The sequence below is a fragment of the Aedes albopictus genome, chromosome 3, assembly GCF_035046485.1.
Source record: "Aedes albopictus strain Foshan chromosome 3, AalbF5, whole genome shotgun sequence".
In the NCBI taxonomy this organism is placed as follows: domain Eukaryota; kingdom Metazoa; phylum Arthropoda; class Insecta; order Diptera; family Culicidae; genus Aedes; species Aedes albopictus.
Window position 1 is genome coordinate 243,567,570 of NC_085138.1, and position 26,868 is coordinate 243,594,437.

At 37.1% G+C, this 26,868-nt stretch overlaps 2 protein-coding genes across 4 annotated transcripts; both read right to left on the reverse strand.

Moving 5' to 3' along the window:
- Positions 1 to 741: 741 nt before the first annotated feature.
- Positions 742 to 3,252, reverse strand: LOC109412614 (caspase-7). The gene is made up of 5 exons (XM_029868572.2): positions 2,494 to 3,252; positions 1,986 to 2,197; positions 1,653 to 1,919; positions 1,457 to 1,589; positions 742 to 1,400 (listed from the first exon to the last, which is right to left on the reverse strand). The coding sequence occupies exons 1-5, from the start codon at positions 2,928 to 2,930 to the stop codon at positions 1,325 to 1,327; spliced, it is 1,125 nt and encodes a 374-aa protein (XP_029724432.1). The 5' UTR covers positions 2,931 to 3,252; the 3' UTR covers positions 742 to 1,324.
- Positions 3,253 to 12,627: 9,375 nt separating this feature from the next.
- On the reverse strand, positions 12,628 to 23,146 carry LOC109401537 (caspase-3-like). Of its 3 annotated transcripts, XR_009999253.1 has the most exons (6): positions 22,386 to 23,141; positions 17,816 to 18,063; positions 17,482 to 17,748; positions 13,515 to 13,647; positions 13,231 to 13,453; positions 12,628 to 13,160 (listed from the first exon to the last, which is right to left on the reverse strand). XR_009999253.1 is itself a non-coding variant. In XM_029868664.2 (5 exons), the coding sequence occupies exons 1-5, from the start codon at positions 22,703 to 22,705 to the stop codon at positions 13,381 to 13,383; spliced, it is 1,041 nt and encodes a 346-aa protein (XP_029724524.2). In that variant the 5' UTR covers positions 22,706 to 23,141; the 3' UTR covers positions 12,628 to 13,380. The 3 variants fall into 3 exon arrangements, 1 of the variants encoding a protein (XP_029724524.2); XR_003896293.2 differs by having other exon boundaries at positions 12,628 to 13,453; positions 13,515 to 13,658; positions 22,386 to 23,146; XM_029868664.2 differs by having other exon boundaries at positions 12,628 to 13,453.
- Between the last annotated feature and the right edge of the window lie 3,722 nt (positions 23,147 to 26,868).

The window sequence follows — 26,868 nt, forward strand, 5'->3', positions numbered from 1 at the left end:
AACAGAATCCAGTATCGGCAATTTTGTTGAGCTAGAATAACCCTTCACGCTCAGAAAACCGTTCTGATAAACATGAACAAACAAACGCAAATATGAGAACAAGCAAATATACACCGTGAACTGGAACTAGTTCCAGCTGTCAATATGGACATTCTAGAGACCGTGACATCTAGTTCACGGTGTACATTTCAATGCATTGTTGTTCTCGTTGCTATGCATAGTTCCCGTTTGTTCCCGTTGCCGTGACTGAGAGTGCACGTATATCAGAACGGTTTTTTTTGCGTGTTGATGGCCGAACTTCGCTGATGTTTGCTTCTGAAGAAGTAAAGATTAACCAAAACGAATATCGGGAACTAGTTCTACAGAACGTCATCGAACCGTAGACATTTTAGCTCCAGGAATTATATTTTTTCCAGGATTCGGTATCGGCTCACAATAAATCCAAGAAAATCCAACTCAGTTACAAATCAATTTACAAGCATCTTTCCGACGTCAGAGTGGAAACTTTCCAATTATAAAATATAGCCGGAATATTGACATTATCTGAAGAAAGATCCGAGGTACATGAAAGTTCAATAATAATCGAAATTTTGACACCATGGGACAAATGGTTGGTGTGTATGTTGAAGGCCGAAGACTGCTCTAAAAACATGAAGGAGTGGAAGCGACATGTGTATTTTGGCAGCCTGGGATAAAATATCACAATAGTATCTGCGCGCCTCGTACGACGACGCGTTCATGGCAAGTGATAAAGTTAAGGGCTTACAAGTTGAGTTTTCCAAAGGTGATTTGTTTTGTAAACGGAATTAAAGTAGTTTCAAATAAAATACTGTTTTTATTTACTTATCTTCATTTACAGCTCTTTTTTTCAGTAGGGTACTACGTAAACGGGGAGTCATGGTTAACTGCTGTGATATTACGTGTACAGTGTGGGATCATTTTTTTAATGTATTCATCTACATATATTGCTAAAACTGACAGCATCGATGTATGAAAAATATCAATAGAACGAAGAGCACGTTCATGAAAGAGGAATTACATTGTAGTAGCCGTGGGTCGGCAATCCATTTATCGGGCTTCTTCAGAGTATTAGCTCAGATTAGTGTTTATTGACGATGTGTATAGATTTGTGAAACAAAATTTGGTGACGCGGCTGGGAATTAAGCCTATGACCATCCGCTAACAAAGCAAACGTGTGATCCTCGGAACTGCGAGGACGCACAATAAAATGTTTATGTTTCGAACTGCTTATCTATTTGTTTCAGCGTAGCACTTCAATTAGCAGACCTCGTGCGAGAAAGTCCATCTCCAAGATTCATTACTTTTATCTAGTTTTTTTAAGGTCTCCGAAAAAGAAGTGCTTCCTGAGTGTGGATGTTTCCGTAGGTGCTTGAGGAATTCTGAAATACATGAAATGTTAGGGGGAATTTTTGAAATAATCTCAGGTGTCTTATACTTCTTTTCGTCAAACTCGTTTCTGACCAGTCGCATAACTTCTCTGATTTCTTTATCGGAATGTTTTTCAATAAGACCAAACAATGCCTGAATAAAAAAACTGCCACTTTTCACTTTCCTGTATGATCGTGTACCTATGAACAGTTAAAGTTTAAACGTATGAACCAGATGTCTATTAAAAATTCAACGCAATTTACCTTCATAGCTGCTAAAGCATTTTAAAATGTCGAACTTGTTGGAGGCTGTGGGAGTAAGGTCACATTCCATCTCTGCGTCACCCTTGCAGGCTTGTACGAAAAAGAGTTTTGGCTTATCCTTCAGTGTGCTGTTATTCAACGTTGGTTCGACTATTGCGTTATCCAGTCGATAGAATCCGTCCACTGTTTCAATCTTGTCGTTAAAACCTCCATGGCTCATTATGACAATGATCAGGCACGAATGGCTACCAAGATTTTTCCTACGCACTAGAAAAAGGACAGTGACATATTAATCTTTTTGATCCCACTTATCTAAAATATCAGCCATAATACCTTTTCCCATCATTTCCTCCACCTTCGCAACGGTGAAATCCTCACAAATCGCATCAATCTTTGCATTGTACTTTTTAAAAAAGTTTTTTATCAATTCGAGATCACGATCGCTGCCCCTTCGATACTTTTTTGTGTTTTTGAACAAGTGGTGGAATATCACAACGTAAGCGGGTTTCCGAAGATCATACCTACAATTTGTAGCACTGGTGGAACTGAAACATTTAAAAAGTGGAACATAGGTAATTACGCGTAAATTGTTTTAAGTAGGCAATTATAAAGAAACATGTTTTTCGTGAAATGAACATTATTGGTGAATTTACTTTGTTTAGAATTTTTGTTGAGCGTTTACGTAGTCGTGAAGCATTATATTCTGCAACCTATTAAGTCCTTATCAAAATCTTTTATCTTGGATAGTTGAAGATAATAACTGTTCCAGGAAAAATGTCTTTGTTTACTGTTTTATACGGGCGGAAAATGTGTTTCAGCACCCGACTCTTTGTTTTAATACCTCGAAAATCCTTTAACACTGGTGTTTCGCGAATGACGAATTTTCGAAGTATTGGCAACGGGATAACTGCAAGTAGCAACAGCAATGGAACTCGGCCTTGTAAGGACAGGAGCTTCCCTGGTTCGTTCATTACTACACGATGACGTGGACGGAATGTTGGCGTTCGAGTTTCCAAACGAGTAGAATAGATTCCCTTCCGCTTTTGAGAGATCATTTCGGTTAAATGGTTGTGAAGGATTTTCTCGAAGGGAACGATATGTTGATTTGCTCCTGATGTATGTCTGATCGTACACAGGCTCGTACGTTTTATTTACCCTTGATGCCGTTGAGCTGGTTGCTGTTTCTGTTGTTGTCGTGGAATGCCGTCTAGGCCATCCCGATGATGTCGTTTGCTGGCTAATGTAGGATTTAATTATTTTCGGGGGTTTGTGGTCCATTTTCGAAGTTTTTTTTTTCCGAATCAATCAACTGCACCAGAACTGTGATTCACTAGTATACGGTGTGGTGCTCACAAAGTCTGATGTACAACGATACTGGTGGGTTAACGGATAATGGTGAAATATACGAAAGCGAGCGTTTTCCTTATCAAACGCTCAAACTCGTGTGGTTGTAGTGCGATACGATCATCAGCAAGTGGTGTGGATAAAGAAAGTTATTGGGTTTGATACACATAAGAAATCACAAGTCAAATTCTTTATTATTCTGTCTCAATATTCACATGTGTGCGCGATATTTGGCCGTGTTTTGAAATTATTTTTGCAGGAAGATACAAATTTCTCACGAATTATCGTGTGGTTCAAATATTTAAAGGGTGGTACGGTCAAAATTTGGTCAAACAATTTTTTTCATAACGTCAGACTGCGTACACTAAAACAGCTGATTTTTGGACCAGTAATGGTACATTATGTGTAGCTTAGGGTCTGTCCATAAACCACGTGCTCATGAGGGGGGGGGGGGGGGGGTATTCGGCCAATGACCATTTTGTATGGACAAATAAAAAAAATTGTATGGACTAATGACCACGCGGGGGGGGGGGGGTTTGAAAAGTCCCAAAAAAATGACCACGTGGTTTATGGACAGCCCCTTATGCCATAAAATTTTCATCAAAATCCATCAAGTATTGGTTGATATATAGATAAAACCAACGACCTGCCTTTTTAGAATTTTGTACAAAGGCGCTCCATAGTAAATCTTTGACAATTTAAGATCAGTAGAACACACTTTTGGTTATAAAACTACTAATACTGCTCCGAGTCATATGAAAATTTTACAGTATAATACTTGTATATGTATAAATATGATCTAAGCAAAATTTTGAGCCATTATGTATGAATACTTCCAAAGTTGTGGCAGTTTGAATATGAAAAAAAAACTGACAGGGTGCCACTTAAACAAATATAACTTTAAAACGGCGAAATCAAATTGAATGAAATTTTTACACAACATTTGGACATGCATTCTTTATGTACAGAAAAAAAAATCATTGAATTCGGTTCAGTATTTCTGGCTCTATAAATAAAACAGTAAAAATGTGTTCTTATTTTTGAAGCCTCTTTGTACAAAATTTTAAAATTGCAGATCTCAGGATTCAACAATATCTCCGCAAAAACTAAACCAATTTTGATGAAAATTTTATGGCATTAGCTACATATAATGCACCATTATTAGTCCAAAAATCAGCTATTTTGGTGTACGTAGTCCAAAATTATGAAAAAAATTGTTTGACCAAATTTTGACCGTACCACTTTGTACTCTACATTCGCTACAAGACTTTTGAATACATTTTTTCCCGTGTATAATAGGGTACTCCATAAGGCCGAATGATTATTAGGCCGAATGTTTTTGCTCTTGAAAAATAAACATAGTTACCGTCGTGCGGGGCTTCTTTATACACTTTTTAATGGTTTTTCAACTTTATGACATTATAACTCCCAGAGTAGTGAATGTATTTCCACAATTTTTACACATAATAATTGTGAGTATGTATGTAGGATGCATGCAAAATTTGAACTAAATCCATCCATGAACAAAAAAGTTATCCATACATCAATCGGAGACATATCATATAGAACCAGAGGGGGGCTACTTTGGACATTCATAATTAAAATAAAACTGCAGTTAAAATTCCGGGTTTATTTAGAATACTACTTTGAACCAATACTGTTGTATACTATATCATACATTATTTCAATAAATGTATGCGTTTTTAGGTGGTTCTGTGCTACCTTTGGTTTTATGAGCAGCGTGATATTTTAATATAGACTAAAAGGCTGTCTGGGGGCCATCATTCCATTATTTAGGTGAAACGGTCATTTATATTGTGTATCCATACAAATATTCGATTGTATATGCTACGTCGATACTTCTTGCACGAATTGAGCAACCCTTTGAAATTTATGAACTGCAGAAACAATGCTTGCAGAGCAAATGTTCTGATACGTTATGTATATTTTTATGATTCATTCGATGTTTTTTCGCCTCCTGACAAGCAATAAAGAGTTTGTTTGAAAAACAATTTCAACCAAATGAAGGGGAAAATATTGCGTCATAATAGTCCCAAAGACATCAAACAGATTTGAACGATATTTCGAATTCAAAAAATCCATATTCAAAAGTGTCCAAAGTAGCCCCGTATTTCAAAAGTAGCCCCGCAGGACGGTACGTAAAACTTACCAATACTCTTCATATTCTAATCGTTGCTGTAATGCATGGCATCTTTATAAAATTGCGTTGTTTTCCTACGCTCTACTGATTTTGCTAAAATGATCATTATTGGAGTTGAATCTCTTGATATTTTCCTCATGCTTTTTTTCCCTTTTGCCTTTCTCGTACAACAAAGTTGTACCGAAAGGCTATCATTTCACTCCAAAAATCGGTTTTTGATAGAAAGCTCAGATTATCAATCGATAGAGCTCGACGAATTGAGCAAATGTCCGTCTATATGTGTGTGCTTATCATTAGGTCGAAGAAATGAGCTTATGTTTTTCCTAGAAAATGTCAATCGAATTAGTTGTAACATGTTTCATATGATAGAAAATAGGTTATAGTTGAACGCTATTGAATTTGGTTCGGATATTTCAAGCCATTTCTCAGATATTTGAAAAAGTTTGCCAGCTTTGACAAAACAAATATTTTTCATTCCCATGTCCCCATTTTGGGGCTGTCCATTCAAACCCACCACCCTTCCCCCATAAACCCTTACGTAATTAATGGACAGCCACTTTCCAAGGCTACACGAACGCTTACTGGACACTCTAAAATATTTTTCCGGAGCTGTGAACTTTACTTTCATTTAATTAGATTGACGAAGTTGTAACGCAAACCATTTTCTACTGTAGCCCAAAAGTAGATGGAGTAAAGTTAAGTTGCGAATTCAACGTAGTGGTGCTGCAGTTCTATTTTAAGCTCGAAAAGTAGTTAATTGTACACATTTTCAAGCATTTTTTTAAGCGTGTCCGTCGTAACTGACAAGGGCAGACAAGGGAGTGACCATGAATTACGTCACGCTTTGATAAATATCTGCAATGTGTGAAAATCTAAACACATATTTTGGAGATCCCATGCGGAAACTTTGACATCAACGAAAACAGGGGTTCAGAATAGTAACGTAATGAAACGTAACGTATTTTAAGGATGACCCTTATATGTCAATCTGATTTATGGTTCGTGCGCTGCATACTTCCCGGCGAATAACTTACCCCTTAACGAATAATTGTACATCTGTCATGCACGCTAACCCCCAGCTACCCAGATTGATGTCAAAGCGACCCAGATCGAGCAAAACTGCAGTTACTCTAAAGTGGGTAAAGGTACCTTTACTCAAATCTGGGTTACTGGTGTTGGTTGCAAAATCCGAGTAACGGTTACCCTGATTTAGACGTTTCTCATCAGGGTATTCTCTACCCATTTTTATATAAATGAGTAAGCATGCTCAATACGAATCCCCCATGGAATCCCCCTTATATAATCATTCCGCCGGAAGAAAAAAGATCAAAATAAAACACAAAAGCGATTTATTCATATATCAAAAACAAGTATAAATAAATTTCCTACAAAACGGCTCCTTTTACAATAAAGATGATCCAACTTTGAATGTGGCCAGTCTCACATGCACCAGAAGAGCCTTTGTGTGAATTTTCACAGTTGGGACAGATCCTTAATTCCTAGAAAAATGTAATTAAAGATTTTTTATTATTATTATAATCGATTAGTCGGTAAAAACATACCTGTGGCCATTACAGGTGACCAACGATCACTCGTTCCGACTACGTCGGGCGCGGGTTATTACGACAAACATGGCCAATTCTATTATAGCGGGTAAGCGGCGCAGTATCCCTGAAATTTTTATAGGTTAATTGGAATAACTACACCATGATTTCATATAGAAGAATATGAATAATTATCACTTACCAGTCAAAAGTTTGCGGTTTTCGCTAGCAAAAGTTCCTCCAAGGATTCCTTTTTTGGATTAGACTAGGATTAGACGCCGCCACGGAAAATGCAAAAAATATCCAACACCCATTTACCCTGATCTTTACCCAGATGTTGACGTCTACACACAACAAGATAAATTGGGTATCGAGATTCCGCGAAGATTCGTTTACCCATAATCAGGGTAAAGGTTACTCTTTTGATGGGATGTCGGTTACCCGGATTTTGACAGCTGCTAATAACATAAAAATCCGGGTAGAATCGACCCAATCGATGGGTAGTTTCAGGTTAGCGTGTGTTCAAATTATCAGTCGTTACGTGTCCACGTAAAAAATAAATAAATATAATACAGGCTTGCATGGTCATTTTTCAAAAAATTTCAAGGAAGAAAAAATAAGTGTATCTATTCCAAAACTTTCAGCGATCAAAGCTTATGAAATCACCTTCTCAAACATATTTTTTTGAAAATTTTCCACGAGTTCGGGCATAGTTTTTTCGGCTTTTCTTTGCGAATTTCCTCAACTGTGGGAAATTTTGTGCAAAACATCGCCCACTTTTTTTTTTATTTCTGAGAAAATTTGCTTTCATTTCCTTTAAACAACTTTGTTTCTACGATGTTTCGTTCTGGAGTTATGATTTTTTGAAGTAGTGTCAGGGGAAAATAAAAAAAATCACCCAAGTTTTCCGGGAAACTAGGCGACCATAATTTTTTCTCAATTTTTTTTATTCATGTATCCATGAGCCCTGCCTGTGGAAAAAGTTTCATGAAAATCTGAGACTCTTCGGCCCGATTTGTACGATAATAAAAAAAAATGCCTTTATGCTGGTGCATGTTGCAGAAGCTGGAGAATGTATTCTACGAGAAAGGCATTATCACCGCTAGGTGGATTGATCTGGGTTTTTTAGCATTGCCGTTTCTTTCTAGTTTCATATTTAAAATTGTTTTTGGCGCTAAAACTGCTTATGCAGTACTTTTACGATTATATCTCGAAAAAAAATAATCGCGTGATATACTGGAGAGTGATAAAAGTGAATTTTTTTATCGAGTGTACCTATTAACTGACGCCCAAAAAAAAACATTAGAAAAACCGAACAGAAAGGCATTTTTTAACAGTTTAAGAGGATATTACTGGTTTTGAGAAAAGCACCGTCTCTTGAGGCTGCGGACCGAATTCAGTCTATTCCACAGTGTTTTATTTTGCCGATTTCGTGCGCTTTTTTAATAACGCTTCAACCGTTGATTTTTGCGATATAGTTTCTTTGGAGAAGTTTCTACTCAAGACAAGGCGCATCTTTTGACATAAGGAGTTGAATGATTATTCCACCTATTAGTGAGATGAAAAAAATATTGTTTTCAAAAAATGCAGGTAGACGTTTGATGTCTTTGGCAAAGTTGTGCCAAACGTCTATCTGCATTTTTTGAAAAAATATTTTTTTCATCTCACTTATAGGTGAATTGATCATCCAACTCCTTATGTCATGAGAAGCGCCTTGTCTTATGTAGAAACTTCTCCAAAGAAACTATATCGCAAAAATCAACGGTTGAAGCGTTATTAAAAAAGCGCACGAAATCGGCGAAATGAAACACTGTGATTCCAAGCAATGTACCGGGTTTGTACAGTATTGATAGAAAGATAAAATCCTTATGTTTCCAATATTAGATATAGATTGACGACCCCCCAAGCATTTGCTGGCATGTTTTCATTGTTCTGCATGGAGCGAGGTGACAAAAAATTGGGCAGTCGTGAAGGTCAAGTTTGAGAAAAATAACCCATGCAGCATTTAAAATAAATCTGACTCGTCACAATTACATATAAATTTTTCATTGTTATCTTGAACAAAGATCTAGTAGTCATTCTGAAATGCTTTTTGTTGCTGCATCAGCGGTGTAAGACTTTCCTTTGGATTTGTTCAAGACCAACATGTGCAACATACGTAACAGCCATTGTGAATTTCTGCTTCTCCCGTTCCTCTTAGGCGTGTTTCTATTTATTCGTGCAATCTCTTGCCAGTAACAGGTAGAGCAGTTTCCCCTCTATCTGATAACGGAATAAGTAGAAATGCGCATAGGAGGATCGGAAGAAACTTAGGCGTTCAATAGTTGTTCCGTCCTTTTCACATGTTGGTCTGTCCAACTAAGTAAATGCCATAACATTCCTGTTAAAACAAATGTTTTTTGTTACTTTATTTGACCTTTTTGCATTTTTGTTTCTTTTGTGTCTTTTTTTTATCTGTATTAACGAGATTTTTAACCCTAGGCCAGTTCATCTCGGGACTCACGCTTTACTTCCCTTCCGAAGGAAGAACTCACATTTGTGAGTTTGTCGGGAGTGGGATTCGATCCCAGGTCCTCAGCGTGATAGTCAAGTGTTCTAACCACCACACCAGGTCCGCTCCAACTTTTGTGTCTTGTATTTCAAATGCAGTTTTTGTTTTTAATTTTTATAGTTATGTATTAATTATAAGAGGTCATCATTGGGGCATAAGATGTCGGCTAAAATATAAACGACTCATAAAAAAGTGATCATTTTCCGTAACAAAATCAGAAATTGCCAATAAAGAAGTAGGGGTGGGAGCAATAATAAACTATAAAATTTCCATAAACAAATCAAAAAGTGCATAAATAAATAAAAATTTCCCATAAATAATTGATTTTCGAGCAATAAAAAACGTCGGAATTTCCACGAATAATTCAACAATTGCAATAAATAACTACATTTTTTCCACCAAAACAGTTAAAATTTTCCATAAATAAATCTGATTTTTCCATAAATAATTTAAAAATTCCCAATTGAAAAACATCAAAAAAGCAATTGAAATTTTAGCAATAAATAGGAACTGATGAGCAAGGTAAAAGTACCGGCTGAGCCATGCGGCGAAGCCGCATAGAGGATTGAGGAACTGAGGCGGCAGAAGGCCGCCGATGTTTCCGAAATCCGATGCGCCGTAACTGCGTCGATTCGGTTCTAGGCAATCCACAGATCCAAGAATTTGCCCGGTATAATGCGAACATAGATGTTATCCCTTTTTGAAGTCCGACGAGCGTTAGCGAGTTCGGACAGCAAGCGATTGTCTGTTAAATTGCACAATAGTTTCAGTCTTTCTATCATAGTTCTATAATGTTTTTGTTGGAAAAAATATAGTTTTTTATTGCAATTGTTGATTTATTTGTGGAAATTCTTACATTTTTTATTGCTAGAAAATCAATTATTTATGGGAAGTTTCGATTTATTTATGCGCTTTTTGAATTGTTTATGGAACTTTTCTAGTTTATTATTGCATCCACCACCAATTATTCATTGGTAATTTTCGAATTATTTATGGAAACTTTTTAATTTATTATGGGACGATTAATTGGCTGCCTAAGATGTCTGTTGATGTTAATAATAATAATAATAAATAACCAAATCAAATTCAGACCATACTCGACCCCGAGCGAGTTCTAAAACTTACCAAACATTTTTTCAAACCAACTTTGAAGAGTACTTAGTCAAAGTTATAGCTTTGTATATCATTGCATTTGTTACATAAATAATTGAGACAGTTTAAGACGTAAGCCTGTGATCCACTTGTGATACACAGAACAATATACCGATCTGCAGAATATCATTTAGAATAACTTATATGTGACGAATTTCGCCCCAAATCGTATTCGGAGTTGGCAGCACCCTCTCAGATTACAATGAAACTTTCTGGGTGTATAGACCTTGACTAGATTAGCCATTTTGCATACTTAGTTTCCTCAAAAATTATCTAGACTATCTTTTGAAAAAGGCTAAACTTTTTTTACCGATTTTTTTCTAATGTGTTCATTAAAAAGTGACTACTCCTATAAGAAAGTGTTGTATGGGTGATAGTCACTAAATACGTCAAGTTTCAAGAAAAAAATATTGAAAAAAATCCAAATCGAGTCCTACATTGAAAAAAATTGTTTTTAAAAATTCAAAGTCGATTTACAAAAAAACACCATCTTCGATTTCGATGAAATTTTGTCTCACGATAGGTAATTATGATCCCTACCAACCGTCCATACACCACCAGATGGGCACTAATAAGGAAAAAAACCCTAATTAATCCACCTAGCGGTGATCTCGCCTTTCTCGTGCCTTCGAAACCCCATTTCAATAAAACTCAAGCGAAATGTTTATGTATATCGCACTTTCATACAATTAGCAGAAATCCATTTCATCATACCAGAAATCATATCGTTTATCTGGCTTTCGATGTTTGAGCCTCAAACTCTTAAGAAAAAGACGCTATCTTGAATTTGAAGCCGCCATTTAAGATTAAAGATTGTCATCTTGGATGTTCTGGTCGCCATTTTTGGAATCCAGACATCATCCCCATACCAAATATACCAATAATGCATTGTTTCAGGCCCTAAAACTCGATTGAACAGGCGCGATATTGAATTCGGATCCACCATCTTAAATTTAAGATCGGCATTTTGGATATCCTGATCGCCATTTTGGACTCTGGAAGTCTTCCCCATACCAAATATGATATAATAACAAGTCATCAGGTTATCAGGAAAGCCACAATGTTGACACAATGTCGAGAAGAGATGTCGGTTTTTGAACATTTGGTGAATCCAATTGGAAATCATTGGAGATACACCATGACCCCGTGCGGCTTCCAATATGGCATCGAAAGGCACGTTGTCAAAGGCACCCTCGACATATAAAAAAACCAAGTAGGATTGCTTTTTAGCTTCTCGATATCGTAAACAACTTTTTGTAAAAGAGTCACAGTGGACTTTCCAGATTGGTAAGCATGTTGGTTCACATGAAGAGGCACGTTGGTCAGATGAACATCACGGATGTGATGATCGACAATGCATTCTAAGCAGTTTCAGAAGAAAAGAGGTCAAACTGATAGGTCTGAAGCTCTTTGCTTCTCCATACGACGCACGACCCACTTTCGGAATAAACTTTACAGTATTATCCCGCCAGGATTTGGGAATATACCCTGCAGCAAAACTGCAAACAAGTAGTTGTTACAAAACACGTTTGAAATGATCAAATCCCTTCTGGAGCAAAATAGGATAAATCCCATCTGCCCCATGAGATTTGAAAGGAGCAAAGCTATTAAGTGCCCATTCAATCTTCTTTTCATAATTCAAATCTCCATCTCCATGCTCATCGAGCACATGTTCTGTTGTGCACATGGATGTCAAAGCATTTCCAACAGTGTAGTTTCCCACATGGCTTGATCAGTCAAAGCATAATCAAGAAATTGACAACTCTATTTGTGTTTTTGTTTTGATTTTCGGATTTGTTATTGAACACAAATCCAACAGATACTGTGAAAGGAAAGCTCGTGTGCGAATGGAAAGCTCGTTCTTTCAACGATTGTTGGTTATCGGAGTTAGTTCCGGTTCAGCGCCAAGTGGTTCGGGGTCGGATAGCACGAACTCTGGACTTCCGGAAGAAGCGGCTGCTGCTTGGAGTTACTGTATGTATGAGTAAATCACAAAATCGGATCGTTTTGCATTTACAGTGTATATCGCAGTAACATTTGAACACTTTTTAATTCGGCAATGTGATTGATGAATGTACAATTCGTGCGGAAAAAAAATCATTATTTTGCAACTTATTGCACAAATAACTATATTGTATTGAGTAATCCGAGTAAAATGTGTAAAATAAGGCTTAACATGGATGTGACATTTTTTTTAAATGACTGTGTATAAAAATAAAAATGTTGGTTCCTGGAACTTTATTTTGCTTACTAATTTAAGGAGTACAAAATAGACAACAATATCGTTTTCGAAAATTTAAAAAAAACCAGAATAGACAGAAAAAAAACAAATAAAAAAAACTACACGTAAATTGTCTCATTAGAAAAAAAGTCATGAAAATCTCAATCAGTCACTAATTTGGTACCATTTCGTGTAATAAAGTGTATCACTACGCTAGAGGATCCAAAATCTCATGAAGTTATTTCAATACATTTCAGTAACGAAGATGAAGCTCGAATTTTGAAGAGCATAAATCTCAATAATTATTTGACGAGTAGCCCTAATATCTTGATTGATTGATCACCGACTGGCAAGAAAACATTCAATCATCTTCTAAACTTCCTTTTGCATCACGTTGGCAGCAGCTCGCTGACGTAGTGTACGGTTTGGGTCAAAAAGGACCCTAATGCCAAATACATGCAATCATTTGGTTCTCTGGATTTGTGCTCTTGTAAATTCTCTCTGTCACTTCATTATACCATCGCCGTCATCAAACCTAAATAATATCAAAATGTATTGTATTGAGTATTACTTCACTAAAATCACATGCTGACAAATTTGCCTACATTTGTTTTCAAAATCTCATTCATGTATCATGCCACTTAGGTGTACAGTAAGTCAATTTTCTACTATACGTGTTCGTCGAAGAATACTTTGCCATTTGCAACAAGACCTCCAATGTCATGCATGCATTGAGGATCTTTTTTTACGTCTGGTTAGGGTTTCTTCAAATCTGCGAAGTAGAACGCCTTTGTTAAGGTCGATGTGTCAGTTGGAGCCTGCATAATTCTGGAATAAGCAGAAAAGGTAAACAAGCACATTCAATGAACATAGTTCATTCTTTTGATACCTTCCGGTGATGAATTTATTCCTCAACAAGACTAAAACGTGACTTATATCCTTTAATGGGTTTTCTTTTATAAGTTTAATCAAAGTCTGAATGAAAAACGATCCTTCATTGGTATCTCTAAATGATACGGTACCTGTAACGAAACTTATTGGTTGGTGGTTGAAACGTCTTTTTTGTATAATAAGTATCCCTATTAGAGTGGGTCAACGTTGTATGGAGAAACTTTAAATTTGATCGTATCAACCCGGAACAAGCTTTTTCAATCTATATTAGCGTCCAAAACAACTGTACAAAATTTGGAAGCTATTGGTTGCGTCCTCGTATTCCGCATTGCGATTGAAATTTGTATGTATATTAGTATGGGAAAACGTACTTTTTTGCATTTTACTCATAAGTTGAGTTCTTTTGTTTAACTCCTAAACTACCAAGGGTCCAAAAAAGTCGGAAGTCCAACTTTGACAAGGCATTTCTCGACCATTTTTCAACCGATTTCAAAACTTTTTCTGCGATGGAACCGGACAGGTTTCAAGATCATCGTCCATTTAAAAAAAAATATGAAATAGCTGCGTCTACCCAAAGTTATTAAGCAAAAGGCACTTCCTAGTTTTTTTCGAGAACGCATTTTTTGCGCACATTGATTAATAAAACAAAATTTAAAGCGATGTCATATGTTTTTTTCGACTCTAAATCATGCGTACAGCTGAAGTGAACATGTTTATGCAAAATTATTTATTTGTCAGTACATACACTGATAATTTAGCTTACTCAAAAAACTGCTAAAATACCCTATTTTTCACATAAAATAAGCAATAAATCAAAATTCAAAGCGATTTCATATAGTTTTTTTGGTCTTAAATTATTCGTAGGATTGTACTCGACATTTTTGATGAACAATGAAAATGTTCTAATTACACTCTTATTTTGTTTTACCCGGAATACTATGAAAATTCCATACTTTTTGCACAAAGAAGTCAACAAAACTAAATTTAAAACGATAACATGTAGTTTTTTAGCCTTGAAATGTTCGTAGCAGTTTGGGGGACATATTTGAAGAATAATAGTGATGTTTTCATCACACTCAAATTTAGATTCACTCAAAATCAACGAAAGTACCACATTTTTCACGCAAAGTGCTTAACAAAAATAATGGCTTACAATGCAAAGTAGTTTTTTACCTTTAAATTATTCGTGAAAGCGTACTGGACGTTCTTGATGAGTAATAGTGTTGTTTTCATGACACACTTAATTTATTTTACTCGAAAAGCTACAAAAATAACATTATTTGCATACAAAACAGTCAATAAAACAAAATTTAAAGCCATAACATGTAGTTGTATGGCCTTAAATTTTCCGTTACAATTTTCTGGACTTGTTTTTGATAAAATGTTGATGTTTACGTTACATTAATATTTTGTTTTAAAAAAAGTACGAAAGTACCACAAAAAAAAACGAATAAGCCAAAATTTAAAGTAATGATATGTACTTATTCAACTTTGAATATATCGTAGAAGTTTAGTGGATTTATTTGAACAATCCTAGTGAATTTTTGTTTACACTCATATTTTATTCACTCGGAATACTAGGAAAATACCACATTTTCACACAGAGTAGTCAACAAACAAAAATATAAGGTAATGCATTCTGGTTTTTTGGCTTGAATTTTTTCGAGAAATGATGAACGTTGAACAATAATACCGCCTTCATGACACTCTTAATTCATTTTACCAAACAAGTTTTTAAAATACCATAATTTTCTTACAAAATAGTCAATAGAACAAAATTTAAAGCAATGACATGTAGTTGTTACTCTTAAAATATTCCGTTGGAATGTACTAGGCATGTATTTGATAAAATTTTGATATTCACATCACATCCACGTTTCGTTTTACTAAAAAATCACGCAAGTGCCATTTTTTCACACAAAATAGCCAATAACACAAAATTCAAAACACACACATGCAGATTTCTATTACTGAATTTCTTGTATCAGTATCAGGTTATCTACTACCTGAAAAAAATACAGGCAATCCGAAAATTCACCAGGGATTTTTTTTTATTTGTTTTTATTTGAGTCCATTTGCGTCTCCTGAACATGCAGTAGCAATCACCAAAAAATAGACGAAAATCCCGTGAAAATGAAAAAAAGATACGAACTTAACTGGTTTCCAAAGTTAAGGTTAGGTTATGTGTCTTTATTAGACAGCCTTCTTTCATTCCTGTTCCGTAGTTTTCCGGGTAAAACTAAATAAGAGTGTAATTAGAACATTTTCATTGTTCATCAAAAATGTCGAGTACAATCCTACGAACAATTTAAGACCAAAAAAAAACTATATGTCATCGCTTTGAATTTTGATTTATAGCTTATTTTATGTGAAAAATAGGGTATTTTAGCAGTTTTTTTAGCAAGCTAAATTATCAGTGTACTGAAAAATAAATAATTTTGCATAAACATGTTCACTCCAGCTGTACACAGATAAAAATAATGAGATTCACACGTCATGTAAACTTCATTTTAGTCATGTAAACTTAATGTTATGATGGTTTACGTGACATATCATGTAAATTTGCGTTACATGTCATGTAAACACTCAAAGTCTTGCTGAATTACATGTAATGTAATGGAAGTTTACATGATATTTTATGACTTTTACATGATATGTCATGTAAACTTCTGTGATATCCCACGCTCCAAACATGTGCATTATATGTCACAGAAGTTTACACTCTTTTTTCGATCTGTGTACGCATGATTTAGAGTCGAAAAAAACATATCGTCGGTTTCCTGCAATAGGGGCACAACTCAAAAAATGTGAATTTTCAGAATAAGCGTTTGAAAATTGGCAATCATGAAGCACCTCCTGCAAATTCACTTATTTCTCTCATCATCTCACAAAAGTAAACAAATTTTGATTGTTGTATCATTGAAAGGGGCTGAAGGACTATCTGTTTCATGAATTTTTGACAACTATTTTTCAACGACTATTGAAAAAGTTGACTGATTTTGAGTTGTGCCCTTACTGCGGAAAATTGGTGAAAATGTCCAAATCTCGCGTTTCACAACGAATTTTGGAACGGGTCTTTGTGAGATGAAATTTTACATAGTTTTTCATCATTTGCCATCAAAATCTCAAAAATGACAAATTTTGAGTTGTGCCCCTATTGCAGGAAACCGACGATATGTCATCGCTTCAAATTTTGTTTTATTGATCAATGTGCGCAAAAAAGGCGCTCTCGAAAAAAAACTAGGAAGTGCCTTTAACTTTGGGTAGACGCATTTATTTTATATATATATTTTTTAAGTGGACGATGATCTGAAAACCTGTCCGGTTCCATCGCAAAAAAAAAAAGTTTTGAAATCGGTTAAAAAACGGCCGAGAAATGCTACTTTGTCAAAGTTGGACTTCCGACTTTTTTTGGACCCTTGGTAGTTCGCGAGAGTTTTTACCCCCTCGGTAGTTTAAGTGTTAATACCATGTAACTAATGACGTTAAAGTATAGCCTAGGATATGCCGGAAAACTTTGCCAAAGACCGCAAAGCGATCCGACGCTTGTAAAAAAGTTATTCGCCTGGTAAGTTAGGCCAAAAGTTGAGATTTAATTATTGATGTTACTTCTTCACTTGCACCATCGGGCAATCTGTACGCTATAACTTTTTTCACAAGTGTCGGATCACTTTGCAGTCTTCGGCAAAGTTTTTCGGCATATTCAATGCTATACTTCAACGTCATTAGTTAGATAGTTTTAATCAAAAATTTCAATTTATGAGAAAAATGCAAAAAGGATGTTTTCCCAAACTAAATTCCACCCGAATTTCAATCGCAATGCGGAATACGGGGAAGCAATCAATAACTCCCAAATTTTGCACAGTTTTGGACGTAAAAGGAATCGAAAAAGCTTTGTTCCGAAAAATCGACTTTGTTGACCCAGTCTAATCCCTATGCATCTTATTCGATCTAAAATTAATTACCGTCATAAGTGCTATAGCATTTCATTATGTTCATTGCGCTGGGTGCTGTTGGAGTATAATCAGGCTCCATCATAGCTTCACCTTTACAGGCCTGCACGATGAAAAGTTTCGGTTTCGCTCGCAACGATCTATTCTCGCGAATCCGGTCGACTACATCGGCTTCTAAGTTGTAGCATTTGTCTAGTGCCCAGATTTGGTCCTTAGCTTCTCCATGGCTCATGATGATGACGATCAAGCAAGAATATTTGTCAAAATTCTTGTTTCGAACTGTAAATGATAGGTAACGAAATTTGAAACGTATCATGATATTCAGTTCTTACGGTTTCTGTCTTACTTTTCTTTACAGTTTCTTTAACCTTTTTAGCCTTGTAGTCCTCACATCTGTATTTGACGTTTGCATTAAGTTCTCCAAAGAAATTTAACAGTAATTCATAATCACGCTTACTCCCTTCTCGAAACATTGCTGGATTGTTTTTAAATTCGTGATGAAATATTGCAACGCATGCTGGCTTACTAAGGTCGTATCGCTCCAGTTCGCAATTCGAGGACCGTGGTGTGGGAATCACAGGTGGTGATGTGGAGCTGAAAGGCAGGTAATACAGAGAAATGAAAATGATTAGAGCGCGCAACTAAGTAATGGGTAGAGCATGGCTGACATTTGTAATATTATATTTTTTTATCTACTTGTGCAAGTTTGGGTTTTATAGAAGTTAATTTGTATCTTAAAGGACATGCATGTTGTTTAGGTTGTAGTGAATGTCATGTCTTGCCCATATAGCCAATGTAGTAGACGCGTGGGTATTCTGCTAGGCTAGACATACAGAGGATAACGAGTTTGATTCCCGATCGGTTCAAAAACTTTTCGTAAAGAAAATATTCTGGATTTTCTTGGACATAATACAAAATGAACATTAGTAGAGCTCTCTGTTCACAAATTTGACAGTTCTAATAGAACACTGAGCTGAAAAGCTGGCTTTGTCACAGTTGAGACGTTACACCAAGAAAGAAAATGATCCACTAAATGTATACAACAGGCTCTCATTGCACAAGTACCGTATGCATGATAATGTTTGCACCATCGGTCAATAAAATTCCAGTTTGACTTGCGAAGACAATGTATTGGTTTTATTTGCAGGCATTTAAGCTATAACTCATATCATAGTAGGCTGTGAATAAAAAGTGTTGATTTTCTTAGTTTAACACTTGCATAATGACTAAGTGGCAACCTAGCTCGTGATTCGTTCACGCGCAAATGTCGAAAAGTATATGTGGTAGTGTCAAAGTCAAGATTAACAATTTTTGAATTTATTTTTTTATTTTGACATTGCCTAATGGTGTAGACATTGACACGCAAACAAAAATTATAATAACTATTGATTCTGGAATTTGGTACGGATCGATATTTTTTCGGAAATCGAAAAAAAAAAACGGAGGTTGCGTTCGGGCAAATTCAAGACTTTCTTATATGGCGCTACTCGTAGCTCCTGGATGCCATTGGTAATAATGTAAAGGCCACCGTAATTTTCCTTTTCGATATGCCATGCCGTTAAGTCGCTGATTTCGCGTTTCTTTGCCATTTTTCTCATTGAGCGCATATAATTCACACAAATCTTATTTTTGGTGGCAGCGATAGCTTTCTTAATCCATGTTAACCTTGGACGACCAGTGGACACCGTCGGGAATAGTTGCCATTGCTTTTTTTTCGGTCTAAGACTGTTTTACGGTTCTCCTGAACACTCCTGAAATGTCTGTTTTTAACATTTGCGCGTGGACAAGTCCCGACTACTGCTGCTACCCCTTCATGGTGCAAATTTTAAACTTAAGAAATCGGATTTTTTTTACCCGCAACCTACTGTGCGATGAGTTAGAGCTTACGCACATGCAATAAAAACCAAGACATTGTGTGTACAGGTGATATGGGTACCTTATTTGTACGATGGTGCAAACATTATCACGCATACGGTAACTTTGACCAGAGAAGGAAAGTTCATTTCCGGAATCAGAAATTGAATAAAATTTCATGTTGTTGGTCGTGACACCTAGCGTTAGAAATCACACTTCTCATACGGAAAATCCCAACAGTGTTGAAGCAAAAAGGAAATATACTTCCGAGGCAGGTTCACCAACTTAAAGACTCGTATTCTTATGAAAAGTATGGATGGCATAAAATAGTCTAATGAAAATGGATCGTTCCTGTTATGAGTAATTTTGTAAGATAGACATATCGTCTGTTTCCTGCAATAGGAGTAAAATTTAATAATTAGGCTGCCTTCTTGGATATTCTGAACGCCACACTACTTTCCCATACCAATATTGCATGGTTTTAGAGCCTAAACACCATTAAACAATCACCATCATGATTTTTTTAGCCACCATCATGGATTTTAGGCCACCATCTTGGATATTTTGGTCAGTTATGGAGTCCAAACATCTTCCTCAAACCAAACATACCGTTATTACATGGTTTTAGAACCTAAAACATCATTAAATAGTCGCCGTCTTGAATTTGGAGCCACTATCTTGAATTTTAGGCCGCCATCTTGGATATTATGGACGCTATTTTTATACGCTAGACTTCTTCACCTTACAAAATATACTCATATTGCATGGTTTCAGATCCAAAAATACCATTACACAGTCACTATCTTGAATTTGGAGCCTCCATCTTGAATACCAGGTTGCCATCTTGAATTTGGGAATCGTGGAACTTCTGGTCTCCAATGTTGATTTCCGCACAAAATTCGTCAACAATGCTAAAGCTTACAAAAATAGCCGCAGTTTGATGTGTCTTGGTTCAGTTTTAAATACGGCCAGTACTACCGGTGCTGGTACGGATCACTAATATGGCCAAAACTCCGGAACGCTTAAAGCGATCCGGACCAATTTGAATAGCAAACAATGCGGTAAAATTTCGGTTCAATTCGTTCTAAAATCTGAAAAATCGGCTTATGGGAAGTGCCTTGGTGCTAATAGGAGTGAACTTTTTCTGCGCACATATTTACATACATACATACATGCATACACACATACACACATCATCTTAATTCGTCGAACTGAGTCGATTGGTATATGTGACTAAGCCCTCCGAGCCTTTCATCGAAAATTGTTTTTTTTTATCGGTAGCATTTCACGTACACCACAGACAGACAAAAACATGTAAATAATTTGTTTTCTATATTTTGTAACGCACTGCTTGAACATAGTAGTAAGCCAGCTCGGTAAGCTTCTTGCTGCTGGGCATTTTTTTTTTATTATCGTACAACTTGGACCTAAGGGTCTCAGATTTTCATAAAACTTTTTCCACAGGCAGGGCTCATGGATAAATAAATAAAAAAAATGAGAAAAATTTAGGGTCGCCAATTTTCCCGGAAAACTCAGGTGGAAATTTCTTGTTTTCCCCTGTCACTACTTACTTTGAAAAATCATAACTCAACGAAGCATCGTAGAAACAAAACTGTTTTTAGAAAATGAAAGCAAATTTTCTCAGAAATAAAAAAAAATATGAACTGGACAAAGTTCGCCACATTTTTTTTTAGTTTTTATTAATGTGTATTTTAACTTTAATGCTAATTCTACACTAACAGTTTGCCATGCAATTTTCCACAGTTGAGAAAATCCGTAAAGAAAAGCCGGAAAAGCTATGCCAGAGCTCGTGGAAATATTTTGAGAAGGTAATTGCTTAAATTTTTGGAATGCACTTTTTTTTCGTTTTCGAGTTATGGCCAATTTTGTTAAAAAATGTCCAAATGCGCCATAAAAGCCTTTTTTGAAAAATCGAGAACGATGCTAGAAACATAGTTTTTTCATGAAAACGAAAGCGAATTTTCTCAGGAATCAAAAAAAAATATGTAGTAGAAAAAAATTTCCACAAAATTTTCAGCTGTTGAGAAAATTCATAAAGAAAAGCTGGAAAAACTACGCTCGAATTCGTGGAAAACATTTTTTTGAGAAGGTGATTTCGTAAGCTTTAATCGTTGAAATTTTTGGAATGCACTTTTTTTCTTTCCTGAGTTATGACCAATTTTGTGAAAAATGACCACCATGTAAGCCTTATATTATATGGTAATTTTTCACAAAATTGGCCATAACTCAGGAACGAAATAAAAGGGCATTCCAAAAATTTCAGCGATCAAAGCTTATGAAGTCATCGTCTCAAAAATATTTTTTTGAAAATTTTCCGCAAGTTCGGGCATATTTTTTCCGGCTTTTTTATTATTAATTTTCATAACGGTGGAAAATTTTGTGGAAAACTTTTTCGACTTCATAATTTTTCTGGATTCCTGAGACAAATTGCTTTTATTTGAAAACTTTGTTTCTACGATGCTTCGTTCTTGAGTTATGATTTTTCAAAATAAGTAGTATCAGGGGAAAACAAAAAAAATCCACCTGAGTTTTCCGGGAAAATAGGCGACCCTTAATTTTTCTCATTTTTTTTGTTCATATATCTGTGAGCCCTTGCCTGTGGAAGAAGTTTCATGAAAGTCTGAGAACCTTAGGCCCAAACCTGTACGATAATAAAAAAAATCCCCTGCTGATAACTTATAAGGTTTAGTATTTGGAATGTAGGAAGTTACAGCTTTGGTTTTGATTGTGCAGAAACACGTCAAAAAAAAAATGATTCCTTTCCGTCACTTTGAGGCAAATTTGAGTCATTTAATATCGTGTGAACGGCAACGAAAAATTTGCCTCTTATTTTGCACCACTACAATCATCGCCAACAAGTTGCTCTCAGTGGTTATCACAGACACAATGAAACAAAAATTTAGCGGGAAAAATTGGCAACAAGCTGCGAATACGTTGACGTTCGTAGTCGACATTGTAATTGTGAGCGCCAACAAACAACAAAACAACAAATTATATTAACAAATCCAGGATGACCTTGTGCTGAAAAATTCGATTCTTACCTTGGAGATGAAATACCGCTTGCGTTTCCGAATGAGTCATTCGGAACAAAACTTGCAGAACTGCCAGAAGGATTGTAACTAAATCGCTTAGCATCTCCAATGGAACCATTCGTCAACATCTGATTTCTTCCAGGCGGAGCTCGCACATTTCCCGCAGGCGAGTACCATGACGTTGTTGGTTGCAGCGAACGGTTTACGGAACTATTTCTGCTGAAGCTGCTTTCGGAAGTAGTACAAATCGAATGTGTGCGCGTAACGGATGTCGTTGTTACACGGCGACTTACGCGATTTGCGTTATTGGTTGTATTCAAATTCGACATTTCGTGAAATAATTCTGTTACTTCTACCAATAACACAGCTGTTCGAATCGAAGCCAATCAAAGAACTAAGCAAGTGCAGAGAAAGTGTCGATACTGTGTTCCTTATCTTATCTTGTGATAAAGATAAAATTAGCAAAATGTTGTTTGCGACCATAACAAACTAAAAATGTTCCGTTGAAAATCAAAAAGCGCTCCATTGAAACCATATTATCATTTTGCATTTAAATGTAATGGCATGAGTAATGCGTAAGTGTTAAGGTTCCGCGTACTGATGAAACAAGGAATGTTCTAATAAGAAAAAGATAAAAATGGATCAAAATGATAAATTCGACAATGCTCCATAAAAATAGAAAGTTCACTCATAGCGAATTGAATATTAATCCATACAAAGAAAATTGTACTATTAAATTAAAACGTTCATACATTTGCATAACAATATGTAACAATAATTATTAGGATTACACATAATCAACAATGGTAGGTCGCGTTCCAGCCATCGTGTTCAGGCTCTGTGTTTCTGGCCTCCTCATGCCAACCGAATCAGTAGTGACCACCATCTTTGCTTGGTTGTTATCCGGCATTCTTGCAACATATCCTGCCCACCGTACTCTTCCGGCTGTTGCCATCTTCTGGATGCTGATTTTACCGTAGAGTGCAGCGATGCCTTAGTTCATCCGTCGCAGCCACACACCGTTCTCCTGCACACCGCCGATGATCGTCCTCAGCTCACGTCGTTGAAAACACCGGAGTAACGAGTCGGAGACAGATGGACAGATCTCCCATGTTCCATGTCTCATATCCGTAGAAGGCCAACGGTCTTATTGGCGCTTTGGTGCATTTTTACCAGTAATTTCTTCTGGAATCTTTACCTCTTAGGCACGACCCCCACCAATGAAGTGCCTTCGAATATCGCGACTCACATGGTTGTCAGCCGTCAATAAGGATCAAAAATAGACGAATAACCTTACTTCTATCATGACATTAATTCCTAGACTAATCCTATCGTGTTTAATTCCGCCTAGCGGTGTACAGTTCTAATACCCTTGCAAAAGCTCTGGCGATCATGTCCATGTCGTCCGCAAAGTACACAAATTGACCACATTTCGTGAAAATCGTACGCCAGCTGTCGAGTCCGGTTCGTCGTATTACACCCAAACCTCCATTTAGGTAACGAGTCGGGACTGCCTAAATATAATTTTTACCTAAATGGATTCATTACCTAAATTGATTCAGGTGATTAGGATATCGCGCCACTTGGGCGGTGGTTCTATATTCATCTGTTTGCCACTATAACTCAGTTCATTTTGAACCAATTGACTTGAAATGTTGTACACGGGTAGATACTATACCTATCTCACCACATTCCAAAAGTTGTGCCAATCGGTTCAAATTTGACTGAGTTATAGTGGAAAACAGACGAATATAGAACCACCGCCCAAGTGGCGCGATTCCCTACCTAAATGGAATTGAAGATTGCAAAGAAGTTTAAGAAGGGCAAGTGACCTGGTGATTTAAAGGGGGCCAAGCGGGGTTTCAGAGGGACTTCAGGGGTATTTTCGGGGTGTTTGCACGCCGTCCATAAACTACGTACTCATTTTTGGCCATCTCAGACTCCCCTCCTCCCCCTTCGTAGACTTTTGTTCATACAATCAGGTATCAGAAGGCCGGCTCCAGAGGCACGTTATCCTCCATTTGGGACATTTGTGCCATCGCCATACATATGAGCCTATTTCATCATTTACCTGAGGGAGAATGGGACAAGGGATGGGAATAGGGAAAGGGAAAGGTGATGAAATAGGAAGGGGTGCCCTACAAGAGGGAATGAACGCATAAGCGCAACGAGAGCTCATAGCTCATACCACAACGGGGTTAATCAGTGCCCTGAAAAGGACACTGTAAAACGCATAAGCGTAAAAAGAGCCTATAGCTCATTGGAGGTAGCTTGCGACGTCATGCGACTTTCAATATGACATAGAAAGGCACGTCATCAAAAGCATCCTCAATATTCAAGAAATCACCCAAGCAAAAACTACGTTTGAGCGAGTGCTTTCTTGAAAACGTATACAACTTTGTGTAAAAGAGTCACTGTGGACATCCCAAATTGGGAGACATGTGAGTTCACATGAACAGGCATGTTAGCCAGACGAACATCACAGATGTGATAATCGACAATGCGTTTCGAGCATTTCAGAAAGAACAATGTAACCAGATAAATCTGGAACTTATTCCATCTTTTTACAACGCACGCACCCTTTCGGGATAAAACTACAGAGTAATTTCACGCCATGAAAATACCCAATAGAAAACTACAAGAGTTCAAAACAAGTTTGAAAAACTCAAATCCCTCTGGAGAAAAATAGGACAAAGCCCCATTTGCTCCAGGAGATTTGAAGTAAGCAGAGCTTTTTAGTGTCCACTAAATCGATTCTATAGCTACAATCCTCGGGGTAGAAGCTAAAGATTCGTAGCTATACAAAAGACTGGTTTATCCGAAGATATTTAGAACTTGAACAGGTCCGAGTTCCATTCAGGAATACCTCTTGCGGTCCGCACAGACCGCAGAGGACAAGCTTCTTTCAAAGCAGTAGCTATGGTATACCACAATGAAGGGCGTTGTAATAACAAAACCATAATGAAACTCTCTTGGAGTAGCAATGGAAGCGAGTTATCCATAAAATGTGATCGCAACCAATTATTACAGGTACCCTAGCTTGTTGAGCAGGGACGCCTAAATACGCAAAGTTTGCGAAGGAACACTCCAAAGTGCAAAAAGGTCAAATAGAGGGTCCTCATCTGACACAGGCCAATCAGTCAACTCATGACAAGTTCTGCTCATGCAGAGTTGGGTTAGGTGCAATTCTATGTTAAGTTAACCATGAACTGTACTACCTAAGTATTCCATCAAACTGAAGCATCTCAAATCAATGTTTGAGCTACTTCAGATGCCAAATATCAGCGGAAAGATGCTGAAAACAAGAGCTTGCTTGAAGGCATCCACAAGGAAAGGTTGAAACATACTGTTAACGTTATTCTAAAATATAGCATGCTCGAGGCACGACAGTTCATCTATAATGAAAAAAGCAAAGCTGGGTTCACAAGGTAACCTGTATGTACAGAAGTTAGCCTACGAAAATGAACTTTTTGAAGTAGATCCACTTGGGCTACATACGCTTTTTACGCTGAAAATTGATCTGAGGTTTCCTAGCCGTAGCCACTACCCAAACTAGACAGGATTACACTCTTCACAATCACAGCACAAAAAGGAAACATCAACGACGAACCAAATCGGTGTCAATTGAAAAACGCCAATGGCGAAAACGCATTTAGCGAACCCGTATAGGCAATAATATAAGCTAATTATCAACATTTGAATAACCCCGCCCTTATTTAGCCTCAAATTTGAGACTTAAGAAGGGCAACTGATTATCTCGGAGAAACGCAAGGTCCACTACACCATTGCTCCGGTTAGCGCAGTAAGGGCGTAATACTGTGGAGGACGCCCAAATTCTCCACAGGCCCCGTTTGTGGTTAGGTTTTTATTAGACCCCCCTAACCATTCATTCTTTGGCACGGTAAGCATAAAGCCGCATAACACCATGAATTAGGGGTCACCTGTTTAGTGGACTCTTACCACTGGATCAGGCGGTCCGTAGTGTTATTCTTAGCCAATTGAGACAACCGCTACCGACACTACACAGCTATCTAGGCTGATCGGGAAAAGAAGTTAACATTGATGGTCAACTTCCAAATGAACCCAAACAGCCGACAATCGGTTCAAATTTGACTGAGTTATAGTGGAAAACAGACGAATATAGAACCACCGCCCAAGTGGCGCGATTCCCTACCTAAATGGAATTGAAGATTGCAAAGAAGTTTAAGAAGGGCAAGTGACCTGGTGATTTAAAGGGGGCCAAGCGGGGTTTCAGAGGGACTTCAGGGGTATTTTCGGGGTGTTTGCACGCCGTCCATAAACTACGTACTCATTTTTGGCCATCTCAGACTCCCCTCCTCCCCCTTCGTAGACTTTTGTTCATACAAAATTTTCGAAATTTGTATGGAGCGTAGACTTTGGCCAGACCACCCCCCCCCCCCCGACCTCCCTTACCCCAAACCACGTGATCACTTTTTGGGAGATTCCGAACGCCCCCCGCTACACCCGCATG